The following is a 13,435-nucleotide window of genomic DNA, read 5'->3' as shown; positions in this document are numbered from 1 at the left end:
TATAGGGTTAGTCTGTCACTGTGTCCATATAGGGTTAGTCTGTCACTGTGTCCATATAGGGTTAGTCTGTCACTGTGTCCGTAGGGTTAGTCTGTCACTGTGTCCGTAGGGTTAGTCTGTCACTGTGTCCGTAGGGTTAGTCTGTCACTGTGTCCATGTAGGGTTAGTTTAAGGCAGGTGCCTCCAACAAGATGGATTGACAAGGGGATGTGGAGTGAAATGTGATGGATTGACACAGTCAGGGACACAGGATGGAGTGGATGAATTAACTTGTGATCAAATTGTAGTAGGGAAAATCCTTCCTCCTTTGTCTTCCTAATCACAGTTGTTCTGAAGCGAGAGTAGGAACGCTGACGAATAGCTCCGTTTCTGTTTGATTTGACTCTGTGTTTACACTAAGAAGCTGGTAGTGAGCATAGGGGAAGGTGAGTCAGCGTACAGCAGTAACCTAGCCCTATCACCACCCTCATCTTTCTTTCAAAGCCCCTTTCTCACGGTATCAACTTGCCACTGCCTACAGGAGGGTAGCTCTCCAGGAACAGGGTTGGAGTGAAAACCTACAGGAGGGTAGCTCCCCAGGAACAGGGTTGGAGTGAAAACCTACAGGAGGGTAGCTCCCCAGGAACAGGGTTGGAGAGTAGTGCTGAGTGATTAGTGCTTTTTGAGGTCTGTTCGATTTCTGTTCGATTTAAAAGAAATAATAATCAAGGGTTTTTATTTTTTTTAAACAATATTAAATGCACTATGCATTATGTGGGTTGAAATGCTGTAACAACACAGAATAAAACAATGAATAAAAGTCCCGTGATTTTAGTGACTGTCCATTACTGCTTATCAGTTATTCACAACACTTTACTTTAATAAAATATTAGTGTATATTACACTTGTTTTATTTGATGACTTTATTATTTCATTCCAAGTCATCTCATCTCTATAGAGATATTTGAGTAGTTATTCAAAGTAAACAAGACATACTTTTATGACTGCTGACTATCAACTATCAATCACTTAGATGATACCTCGCGATGCAACCGTGGCTCTCTATATCCCCTCACAATAGTGCATTCTTCTCCTGTAGCAGGCATAAAATAAACACAGACCGGACAAGAAGATGAGCAATGGATTATGGTCATTGTAGTTAATTACCACGTTTTATGCTCTAAACTATGTAGATTATTGGCCTGTGGGAAACGACAACCCCCCATTACATCGCACGGTTCAGACTTGGATCTGATTCATCTCTAGAGAAATTGTGCAATGTGTGCATTGAGCTCACAGAAAAAAACGACAGGTCAATTAGTTGTTTAAAAGACATCGCTCAGCACTATTGGAGAGCTTTGATAGATTGTGTGTGTGTTAGGGTGTATTCAATTGTATGTGTCTGTTAGGTTATATTACACCAAGTGAATGCAAACCCTTTCTGGGGATGTTCCCCTGGTATAAGGACACGTAATCTCTTCATTTAGCTAACTATAGTGTCTTTCTGTGTAAAATAGATAAACGTTTGTTTTGTTGGCTTTTTTGATTGATTGAGCAGTAGGTTTTTGACTTGCCTCATTATTCTAAATCTATAGATGAGAACACAACTTGTTTGGAAGACCTGTAGGCCTATCTGGCTGGCCAGGAAATGAGTAACCCTGTAGAGTGGGAATTTCTGCCTCTTGTCAGAACCTGAGTAGGGGGAAGACTAAAGAGAGAGAGCAGTAAAGAGCGGTTGGAAGATGGTAAAGAGAGAGGAAGGACGAGGAGAGGAGGAGCGAGGGTTCTCTATTCATTCACTCCTCCATGCCTCTAGGCCCTCTCCTTCTCTACAGCTTTTCTTCTAGAGCTCTTCAGTTCCACAGAAAGAAGTGTGACCTTTTCATTCATTATTCTACACCAAGTTGAGTGAGAGGGAGTGAAGATGAGAGGAGACAGACAGAGAGAATCTGATCCAGGTTTAAGCTCTTGTCACTCTTAATTAGATGGAATCCTCTCAGGCTAACAGAACACTCTCCAGCCTCCTTACTTATGTAAGATACTTTGTCTCATCTGAATGGCGGAGAGGAGAGGGAAGACACCAGGCGAGGGAGGAGAAGGAGTGGGATTTTGGTTGTTCTGGGGGAGTTGTGAGACACACAGACAGATGTTGGTTGGATACCTTTTTAGCAGTAGATGTTACGGGCAGGACCAGGAGGTGCGGCCGGGGGAGATGAAGAGGCACAGAACAGGTCATTCATCCCCCTGCCTGTCATACGGTTACTGTGTCATCGCCTGCCTACAATCCTCTCTACGGTAACAGAGTGAGATGGTTTGTTTGACGAGGAGGGCTGACGAGTAACCACAGGTGTTGACTGTCTATGTTGGCAGAGGGAGCACAGCAGACTGTCTTTTGCTGGACCTCAGTTGATGGGTTAGATAACCTAGCTCTGCATTGCAACCAGTTGGCACATGGTACATTGTTGTGAAGTACTCTTTTTCCCAGCATGCTTTTTTTTGTCTTTTGAAAAAACAATCACAAAAAAGCTGTTGATTTGTTGATTGTCATGAAACATGTTTGTGCCTTAGTCCTGGTATGAGTGATATTGTTTGGCTGCCTGGTGAACCTGGGGGTCAGTAGAACATCTGATCTAATGGCAGAACATCAGCATAGTGGAGCGAAGTGCAGCCTTCATCTTCAAGCTATGATATAGCAAAGGCTATGGCGTGATGAGAAGGGCTACCATCTAGTCTCTGTGGGTGTAGTTTTAGCATCATGCTGCCTGGACTACACTAAATATGCAAGGGATTACATTTTTGATTGTGTTAAATCAAATCAAATTGTTTGTCACATGTGCAATACAACAGATGTAGACTTTACTGTGAAATGCTTACTTACCAGCCTTTCACTAACAATACAGAATTTTTAAAAAGTAAGAAAAATGAGCTAAATAAACTAAAGGAAATAGTAACCCAATAAAATCCAAATACCGGGGCTATATACAAGGATAATGGATATGTCTTGTTTCTCCTAATGTTATTGTCTGTCTGTTGCAGCTTTCTGAGAGACAACCCCAATGTGAAGATGAGACCATGGTTCCAGTACTAACTTCAAAAAAAGCCAGCGAATTACCAGTGAACGAAGTAACGTGTGTCCTGCAGGTACGTATGGCACAGTGAAAAATGTACAATTTACTAACATTTTATTCCATTACCATTAGTGCATAGACATTTGAGTCGTTTAGCAGACACTGTTATCCAGACGAATGAGTTAGTGCATCCATCTTAAGATGGCTAGGTGACACAAGTTAGGCCTAGTCAGCATCACTGAACTGTCAAACGGCACCAGCACACTGAAGGGTGAGCCCCTCATCTCATCATCACACGCTAGTCACCTGACACCGTTGTTGTTGGTAACCATGCTCCTTCCCTCAGGCTGACCTGCAGTACGGCCTGACCCACAGTGAGGTCACCCGTCGCCGTGCCTACCATGGCTGGAATGAGTTCGACATCAATGAGGAGGAGCCTCTCTGGAGGAAGTACATCTCCCAGGTGAGTGGCGGATAGAACTACAAATGTCTTGTCAAGCTGAAAAAGTACAACTCCCTGGAGAGTGAAGGATAGAACTACAAATCCCTTGTCAACGTCAAGCTGAAAAAGTACAACTCCCTGGAGAGTGAAGGATAGAACTACAAATCCCTTGTCAACGTCAAGCTGAAAAAGTACAACTCCCTGGAGAGTGAAGGGAAGCTACCAAAAGCTGAAATTCATACCGTTATTATAGCGTTGTAGTACATGTGTGTGAAGCCTAAATAAGCAGAAAGGGGAACACCCTCACACCTGATACATCCTGGTTTTGATACAGGAGTTCTAGCACAGCATCCCACCACTGACAAGACATTTCCAGCGAGTGCTGAAGCCGAAGCTGCAGTAGGGATTCAGGTTTCAGAAGCAGCTCCCTACATGCTGTAGTGTTTAGTACATGTGAAATATCACAGATCACCTGCTGTCCTCCTCCGCCCCGCTCTTGGATTGCTCTTGACTTCTTTTGCAAGGACAAAAGCTCCCAGTGTCCTCTGGGGTAGGAGGGAGGAAGGGAGAGAAGAGGAGGAAAAAACTGGGCCGCTCTATTCTGCCTGGTTTCTGTCTTCCATGGCCAGAAGCAAAGTGATGAGCGGTCGGATAAATATAGAGCTGCCGACCTGAGAGGCTGTTTTTCTCCTTCACACTGAGAGATGGAGAGAATGAGGGATGCTGCCCCCCCCCCTCTCGCTCTCTCTCCCCCTCTCTCGCTCGCTCTCCCCCCCCCCCCTCTCTCCCCCCCTCTCCTTTCTCCCCCCTCTCTCTCGCTCTCTCTCCCGCTCCCCTCTCTCACCCCCTCTCTCTCTCTCTCTCCCGCTCCCCTCTCCCCCCCCTCTCTCTCCCCCCTCTCTCTCTCTCTCCCGCTCCCCTCTCTCACCCCCTCTCTCTCTGTTCCTTCTTTGTTTCACCCCCTTTGACACCCTGCTGAAGATGAAAGATCAGCCACTTACTCATCACGTGGTTGACGTGAGATGCACCCTCCCGTTGCCATGGAAACATATAGAAAAATACGTAATTATGCCATGAACCATTGCTGTACTTCGGAGCTTTGGTTGGTTTAAATTGCAGGGGGGGAAATCCTTTTTTTTTATATATATATATATATTTATTTTAAAGTACTGATCATAATTACAGAGGCACTTTAGATCTAGCCAGATTGAACCAGAAAAGCCTCTGATCTGGTTATCAGTAGCACCATTTTCTATTCTCCATTCCATATTTTATGGTATTTTCTCAATACCATTTGTCCCAAAATGCTTAAGACCCAAACCTAACTCCCCTAGGTGACAGGGTCAGCGTCCATAGAAAGGCAGTACTGCCCAGTACAGGGCACTACTCAAGATTACATAGAACAAGTATCTAGAATATTAATCAGGGTATTCATTCACCACTATTGTATTCATCCCTCCCTATCGTCTGACTTGGGAGGGTGCCATTCCCCCACTCCCCTGACTCCCCTGTTGTCAGATCAGATTCCTCCTCTGTTGTCAGATCAGATTCCTCCTCTGTGTTATGGCTTGAGGCCTGCCATGCCTTTACTGAGTTACTGAACTACCAGAGATGGTCCAGTCTAGCTAGCTAATTTGTTTGTGTGTGTGTGTGTGTGTGTGTGAAATCTGTCATAAGCAGTATTGACATACACACACAGACACTGAGTGAAGAGCTACAAGCATTCGGGTCTTTAATCTGTCACTAGTTTGGGCTGTGCCAGTCAGGCAGGTTATCTGTACAGAACAGAGCAGCAATGTGGTACTCTCCCTGTCTCCTGGAGGATCCCACCATCAGCTCAGGTCCATCTCTCCCTGTCTCCTGGAGGATCCCACCATCAGCTCAGTTCCATCTCTCCCTTTCTCCTGGAGGATCCCACCATCAGCTCAGCTCCATCTCTCCCTTTCTCCTGGAGGATCCCACCATCAGCTCAGCTCCATCTCTCCCTGTCTCCTGGAGGACCCCACCATCAGCTCCATCTCTCCCTGTCTCCTGGAGGACCCCACCATCAGCTCCATCTCTCCCTGTCTCCTGGAGGACCCCACCATCAGCTCCATCTCTCCCTGTCTCCTGGAGGATCCCACCATCAGCTCCATCTCTCCCTGTCTCCTGGAGGATCCCACCATCAGCTCCATCTCTCCCTGTCTCCTGGAGGATCCCACCATCAGCTCCATCTCTCCCTGTCTCCTGGAGGATCCCACCATCAGCTCAGCTCCATCTCTCCCTGTCTCCTGGATGATACCATTATCAGCTCAGATCCAAATTTTGCGTGTGTGTGATCTTCTCACAAGTATTTTTAGCAGCAAAGTGAGAAAGCAGAACAAGGCTTTAGTTTGGCATCACCATCATTATCTCCCCCGTCGCTGCACCTCGTTGCCGCTACAGATTTTTAGCATCCCAAAGGATAAACTGGTGGCGTGAAGAGTCATTTATCACTGTTATCAGACTGCGCTCTAAAAAGCACTGTACCTATTGGTGTTGAATCCATCTCTCTGAGAGGCCGACAGTGGGTACATAGTGGTGTTGAATCCATCTCTCTGAGAGGCCGACAGTGGGTACATAGTGGTGTTGAATCCATCTCTCTGAGAGGCCGACTGTGGGTACATAGTGGTGTTGAATCCATCTCTCTGAGAGGCCGACAGTGGGTACATAGTGGTGTTGAATCCATCTCTCTGAGAGGCCGACAGTGGGTACATAGTGGTGTTGAATCCATCTCTCTGAGAGGCCGACTGTGGGTACATAGTGGTGTTGAATCCATCTCTCTGAGAGGCCGACAGTGGGTACATAGTGGTGTTGAATCCATCCCTCTGAGAGGCCGACAGTGGGTACATAGTGGTGTTGAATCCATCTCTCTGAGAGGCCAACAGTGGGTACATAGTGGTGTTGAATCCATCTCTCTGAGAGGCCGACAGTAGGTACATAGTGGTGTTGAATCCATCCCTCTGAGAGGCCGACAGTGGGTACATAGTGGTGTTGAATCCATCTCTCTGAGAGGCCGACAGTGGGTACATAGTGGTGTTGAATCCATCTCTCTGAGAGGCCGACAGTGGGTACATAGTGGTGTTGAATCCATCTCTCTGAGAGGCCGACAGTGGGTACATAGTGGTGTTGAATCCATCCCTCTGAGAGGCCGACAGTGGGTACATAGTGGTGTTGAATCCATCCCTCTGAGAGGCCAACAGTGGGTACATAGTGGTGTTGAATCCATCCCTATGAGAGGCCAACAGTGGGTACATACATGGTCAAAGACTGTGATGTCCTTGTGTTAATTCATGTGAAAGGCAGAACAGACAAGTAACTGCAGGGTAGTTGAATTCTAGATGCTAGACTACAGGGAACCCTACTGACTACAGAGGTAATTGTGTGTACAGGATAAGTCCCAGAGTGTGATGTCAACATTTAGGAAGGTAATGGGCCTATAGGGGGATCTTGTTCTTGTCAGAAGTAACCAGGAAACCAGGGCTCTGGAGGCCTTTAATCAAACACTGTCACTCCTACCTGATCTTGTTCCTGTCAGAAGTAACCAGGAAACCAGGGCTCTGGAGGCCTTTAATCAAACACTGTCACTCCTACCTGATCTTGTTCCTGTCAGAAGTAACCAGGAAACCAGGGCTCTGGAGGCCTTTAATCAAACACTGTCACCCCTATGTAAGTATTGAACACAATTACTGTAGACTCAGCGCTTTGTCCACTCGCCATGCCGCCTCAAATATCCTGACAAATGGAGCGACAGCGCCATTGGCTGGCTAATTAGTGTCTTGCCCAGACATGACTGATTGGATCTGTCCTCCCACTGTGCAGTCAGTGGCCGTATTTGAGAGCATCAAAGCCATGATGTATAATGGCTCAATTGTGACCGACTGGCTGCTCTGCAAATAATATTAAGTAGTTATTTATGATGCAAGGTGATTTGTAGATTAGTCAGTCTCCCCTCGCCTCTAAAGTCAGCCTAAACCCCAAACACCAAGCAATGCAGATGTAGAAGCGTGGTGGCTAGGAAACGCTCCCTAAAAAGGCAGGATCCTAGGAAGAAACCAGAGAGGAACCAGGCTACATTCAGCCATTACTCTCTCTCTCTGTCTGCCAGAGAGGTTTCACATGTAGAGGAGATGTAGTTTCTGACTGTGTTGGAGGTTTGCCGTGTCATTGAAAGTATTACTGTGTCATTGAGATACAGTATACCTTATGTGTGTGTGTGACAACCTTCCGGCAGCTTCCAGGACCTTGTTTGACAAATGAATGGGCTTCTGACTTTCTCTGTACAGAGACCCTTATTCTGTGTCTCTTCTATATAGTCACACACTCACTCATTCAGTCACACACTCACTCATTCAGTCACACACACTCACACAAGTCACTACGGATCACATCAGATGTGGAACATTGGCATTGATCGTGCAGTGCAGCAGCTCAATGATGGCATTCTCTCTCTCCCCCAGTTTAAGGATCCTCTCATCATGTTGCTACTGGCCTCTGCTGTCATCAGTGTGCTCATGCACCAGTTTGATGATGCCATCAGCATCACAGTGGTAAGGAACCCCAACACCACACAGGTTATTTATAGTATACCATTTAGTAATGTGAGTAATTCCATGGTGCTCCAGAAATGTGTCTGACAACGGATTAGACTGGGAACTACAGAGAATGGAGAGTTCAGTGCTAACCTATTATATCTCTCTCTCTCCCCCATCCCTCTTTTTCTCCTTGACAGGCCATTATAATAGTGGTTACAGTTGCCTTTGTCCAGGTGAGACTTCTTTATTTGCCTTCACTCTGTGAACTGTGTTAGTTGTGACAGGGAGTCGGTCAGTGTGTTTCTCTGCAGATGTCATGGTGTATTCTCAGAGCACAAAGCCAGATGCCAAATAGATCACAGTGGAACAGAACAGACGGGTGTGTGTGGGGCTCGTCTCCGTAGAGAGAACATTGGAAATGCATTGCTGTTCCATCATTTATGAGGGGCATGAGAACTGATCAAAGACAATCGTAGAGAGTTGTTTCAGCTATGCTCGCTCTGTTTCTCTGAAGGAATACCGCTCCGAGAAGTCCCTTGAAGAGCTGGGAAAACTTGTGCCTCCAGAATGCCACTGGTGAGCACTGCCTCTCTCAGCCCCAATGCGCTCTGCTATGTTTTTCTTACTCACCCATCACTAATTGTATCTACATATGGAATGACAGTCAAACATGACAGTGGAAGCAGCTTAGGACCATCGTCACTCCCATAGACTTGGTGCACACATCCTGGGATAAAGAAAGCACTGGTGCCTCCTGAAATAAGTGTAAAGGAGATATGGATGTAATTTCCACTTCAAACAGGATCCAGAGGGCCAGATTTGCACTTCAAACACAAGATCCCCCGCCCTCCCCTCAAAATACTCACACACACACACACTCTCTTCCATATCCCCAGGCTGCTACAAGCTGTTGCCCTTGGATGCTTGTGGTGGAACTAGCATAGTGCAGGATAGCTTGCATACTGTAGCATTAGCATGGTCATTGCTGATTACAGTTCAATTCCCTCTCCTCTCTCGGTCTCGCTTTCTATCTCTCGTCTCGCTCTGTCTCGCTCTTTCTTTATCTCGTCCTCTATCTCGTTCTCCCCGTTTGTCTCTCTCTCTCTTCTCGTGCGCTCTCTGTCTCGCTCTCTGTCTCGCTCTCTGTCTTGTTCTCCCCATTTCTGTCTCTCTCCATCTCTCCCCCCTCTAGTGTGAGGGAAGGACATCTGGAGCGCATGCTGGCTCGGGAGTTGGTCCCTGGAGACACGGTCTGTCTCTCTGTTGGGGAGAGAGTCCCGGCTGATCTACGACTCTTTGAGGTATGTTATACACTCACACCTGTTCAGAAGCTGTAAAAGATACTGTCGTCCTCACTGTTACACATAAACATAGATCTGCAAAGGGTGAGACTTCACTGGCTCTACTCAACAACAAAAAGCTGGCAGCAAAATAATTGCTGAAGTGACTGGCAACCCTTTCACCCCTCTCTCTCTCCCAGGCAACTGACCTATCAGTGGATGAGTCCAGTCTGACGGGAGAGACCACGCCCTGCTCCAAGTCCACGTCCCACCAGCCCACCAACAATGACATCACCTCCCGCAGCAATGTGGCCTTCATGGGAACCCTGGTGCGATGTGGCAAAGCCAAGGTACCTAGGATGTCTGTTGAAGGTCATGGTTGACCACAATGTCACATAACCCATCCCAACAGTTTACCAATAAGTTATGGAGCAGCACTTCTGTCTGGAAATTAAAGTTACAGATTGTGATTAATAACGTCTTATATCATTGTGTAACTTTTTTGTTTTTGTCTTATAGGGTATCGTCATAGGAACAGGAGAAAATTCCGAATTTGGAGAGGTTTTTAAGATGATGCAAGCAGAGGAGGCCCCTAAAACACCTTTACAGAAAAGCATGGACCTTCTTGGAAAACAGCTATCGCTTTATTCCTTTGGAATCATAGGTACTACATATTTTTTGTTGTTCTCAAATGTGCACATGTTCTCATGGTCCTGAATGGCTCAGTAGGTAGAGCATGGCGCTTGCAACACCAGGATTGGTGGATTAGACTCCCAGGGAACACCCATATGTAAAATGTATCCACGCATGACTGTAAGTCGCTATATATATATATATATATACACACACACACACATATACAGTGGGGCAAAAAAGTATTTAGTCGGCCACCAATTGTGCAAGTTCTCCCACTTAAAAATATGAGAGAGGTCTGTAATTTTCATGATAGGTTCACATTGTAGGATTTTAAATGAATTTATTTGCAAATATTTATATACCTCTTGGAGAGGCAGACAAGAACATTCAAGAACATTGGTAACGTGTGTGTGTGTGTGTGTGTATATATATATATATATATATATATATATACACATACACACACACGTTACCAAAGGGTATTGCATGTTCTTGTCTGCCTCACCAAGAGGTATCTTCTATAGACATACTGTATGCTCCAAGCCAGTTTATACTGTCTATATACTGCTCCAAGCCAGTTTATACTGTGTGTATATATACTGCTCCAAGCCAGTTTATACTGTCTATATACTGCTCCAAGCCAGTTTATACTGTGTCTATATATACTGCTCCAAGCCAGTTTATACTGTGTCTATATATACGGCTCCAAGCCAGTTTATACTGTCTATATACTGCTCCAAGCCAGTTTATACTGTGTCTATATATACTGCTCCAAGCCAGTTTATACTGTCTATATACTGCTCCAAGCCAGTTTATACTGTGTCTATATATACTGCTCCAAGCCAGTTTATACTGTGTCTATATATACGGCTCCAAGCCAGTTTATACTGTGTCTATATATACGGCTCCAAGCCAGTTGGAAGTTTATATACACCTTAGCCAAATGCATTTAAACTCAGTTTTTCACAATTCCTGACGATTAATCTGAGTAAAAATTCCCTGTTTAAGGTCCGTTAGGATCACCACTTTATTTTAAGAATGTGAAATCTCAAAATAAAAGTAGAGCATGATTTTATTTCAGCTTCTATTTCTTTCATCACATTCCCAGTGGGTCAGAAGTTTACATACACTCAATTAGTATTTGGTAGCATTGCCTTTAAACATTTTTTACTTGGGTCAGATGTTTTGGGTAGGCTTCCACAAGCTTCCCACAATAAGTTGGGTGAATTTTGGCCCATTCCTCCTGACAGAGCTGCTGTAACTGAGTCCGGTTTGTAGGCCTCCTTGCTCGCACACGCTTTTTCAGTTCTGCCCACAAGTTTTCTATGGGATTAAGATCAGGGCTTTGTGATGGCCACTCCAATACCTTGACTTTGTTGTCCTTAAGTCATTTTGCCACAACTTTGGAAGTATGCTTGGGGTCATTGTCCATTTGGAAGACCCATTTGCAAACAAGATTTAACTTCCTGACTGATGTCTTGAGATGTTGCTTCAACATATCCACGTACTTTTCCTTCCTCAGTATGCCATCTATTTTGTGAAGTGCACCAATCCCTCCTGCAGCAAAGCACCCCCACAACATGATGCTGCCCCCCCGGTTTCACGGTTGGGATGGTGTTCTTCGGCTTACAAGCCTCCCCTTTTTTCCTCCAAACATAACGATGGTCATTATGGCCAAACAGTTCTTTTTTTGTTTCATCAGGCCAGTGGACATTTCTACAAAAAGTACGATCTTTGTCCCCATGTGCTGTTGCAAACCGTAGTCTGGCTTTTTTATGGTGGTTTTGGAGCAGTGGCTTCTTCCTTGCTGAGTGGCCTTTCATGTTAAGTCGATATAGGACTTGTTTTACTGTGGATATAGATACTTTTGTACGCGTTTCCTCCAGGATCTTCACAAGGTCCTTTGCTGTTGTTCTGGGATTGATTTTCACTTTTTGGCACCAAAGTACATTCAAATCAAATCAAATGTATTTATATAGCCCTTCGTACATCAGCTGATATCTCAAAGTGCTGTACAGAAACCCAGCCTAAAACCCCAAACAGCAAGCAATGCAGGTGTAGAAGCACATTCACCTCTAGGGGACAGAACGCATCTCCTTCCTGAGCGGTATGATGGCTGCGTGGTCCCATGGTGTTTATACTTGCGTACTATTGTTTGTACAGATGAACGTGGTACCTTCAGGCATTTGGAAATTGCTCCCAAGGATGAACCAGACTTGTGGAGATCTATAATTTTTTTCTGGGGTCTTTGCTGATTTCTTTTGATTTTCCCATGATGTCAAACAAAGAGCCATTGAGTTTGAAGGTAGGCCTTGAAATACATCTACAGGTACACCTCCAATTGACTCAAATTATGTCAATTAGCCTATCAGAATCTTCTAAAACCATTACATAATTTTCGGTAATGTTCCAAGCTGTTCCAAACAGTCAACGTATTGTATCTAGAATTCTGACCCACTGGAATTGTGATACAGTGAATTATAAGTGAAATAATCTGTCTGTAAACAATTGTTAGAAAAGTGACTTGTGTCATGCACAAAGTAGATGTCCTAACCGACTTGCAAAAACTATAGTGTGTTAGCAAGAAATTTGTGGAGTGGTTGAAAAATGAGTTTGAATGAGTCCAACCTAAGTGTATGTAAACTTCTGACTTCAACTGTATATACTGCTCCAAGCCAGTTTATACTGTGTGTATATATACTGCTCCAAGCCAGTTTATACTGTGTCTATATACTGCTCCAAGCCAGTTTATACTGTCTATATACTGCTCCAAGCCAGTTTATACTGTGTCTATATATACTGCTCCAAGCCAGTTTATACTGTCTATATACTGCTCCAAGCCAGTTTATACTGTGTCTATATATACTGCTCCATGCCAGTTTATACTGTGTCTATATATACTGCTCCAAGCCAGTTTATACTGTGTGTATATATACTGCTCCAAGCCAGTTTATACTGTGTGTATATACTGCTCCAAGCCAGTTTATACTGTCTATATACTGCTCCAAGCCAGTTTATACTGTGTCTATATATACTGCTCCAAGCCAGTTTATACTGTCTATATACTGCTCCAAGCCAGTTTATACTGTGTCTATATATACTGCTCCATGCCAGTTTATACTGTGTCTATATATACTGCTCCAAGCCAGTTTATACTGTGTCTATATACTGCTCCAAGCCAGTTTATACTGTGTGTATATATACTGCTCCAAGCCAGTTTATACTGTGTCTATATATACTGCTCCAAGCCAGTTTATACTGTGTCTATATATACTGCTCCAAGCCAGTTTATACTGTGTCTATATATACTGCTCCAAGCCAGTTTATACTGTGTCTATATATACTGCTCCAAGCCAGTTTATACTGTGTCTATATATACTGCTCCAAGCCAGTTTATACTGTGTGTATATATACTGCTCCAAGCCAGTTTATACTGTGTCTATATATACTGCTCCAAGCCAGTTTATACTGTGTCTA

At 44.5% G+C, this 13,435-nt stretch overlaps 1 protein-coding gene across 3 annotated transcripts in view; it reads left to right on the top strand.

Moving 5' to 3' along the window:
- The window catches only part of atp2c1 (ATPase secretory pathway Ca2+ transporting 1), a 35,328-nt gene that overhangs the window by 11,076 nt on the left and 10,817 nt on the right, over positions 1-13,435 (top strand). For all 3 annotated transcript variants that reach the window (XM_031836490.1, XM_031836487.1, XM_020468735.2), the window contains exons 2-9: positions 3,016-3,120; positions 3,394-3,510; positions 7,968-8,057; positions 8,240-8,275; positions 8,557-8,618; positions 9,235-9,343; positions 9,523-9,672; positions 9,842-9,986. In XM_031836490.1, coding sequence (XP_031692350.1) covers positions 3,016-3,120; positions 3,394-3,510; positions 7,968-8,057; positions 8,240-8,275; positions 8,557-8,618; positions 9,235-9,343; positions 9,523-9,672; positions 9,842-9,986 — 814 coding nt within the window. The remainder of the gene's footprint in view (positions 1-3,015; positions 3,121-3,393; positions 3,511-7,967; positions 8,058-8,239; positions 8,276-8,556; positions 8,619-9,234; positions 9,344-9,522; positions 9,673-9,841; positions 9,987-13,435) is intronic.

Source organism: Oncorhynchus kisutch, linkage group LG2 (assembly GCF_002021735.2).
Source record: "Oncorhynchus kisutch isolate 150728-3 linkage group LG2, Okis_V2, whole genome shotgun sequence".
NCBI classification, from domain to species: domain Eukaryota; kingdom Metazoa; phylum Chordata; class Actinopteri; order Salmoniformes; family Salmonidae; genus Oncorhynchus; species Oncorhynchus kisutch.
Note: the sequence above shows the minus strand (reverse complement) of the source record. Positions and strands in the feature narration are given on the sequence as shown.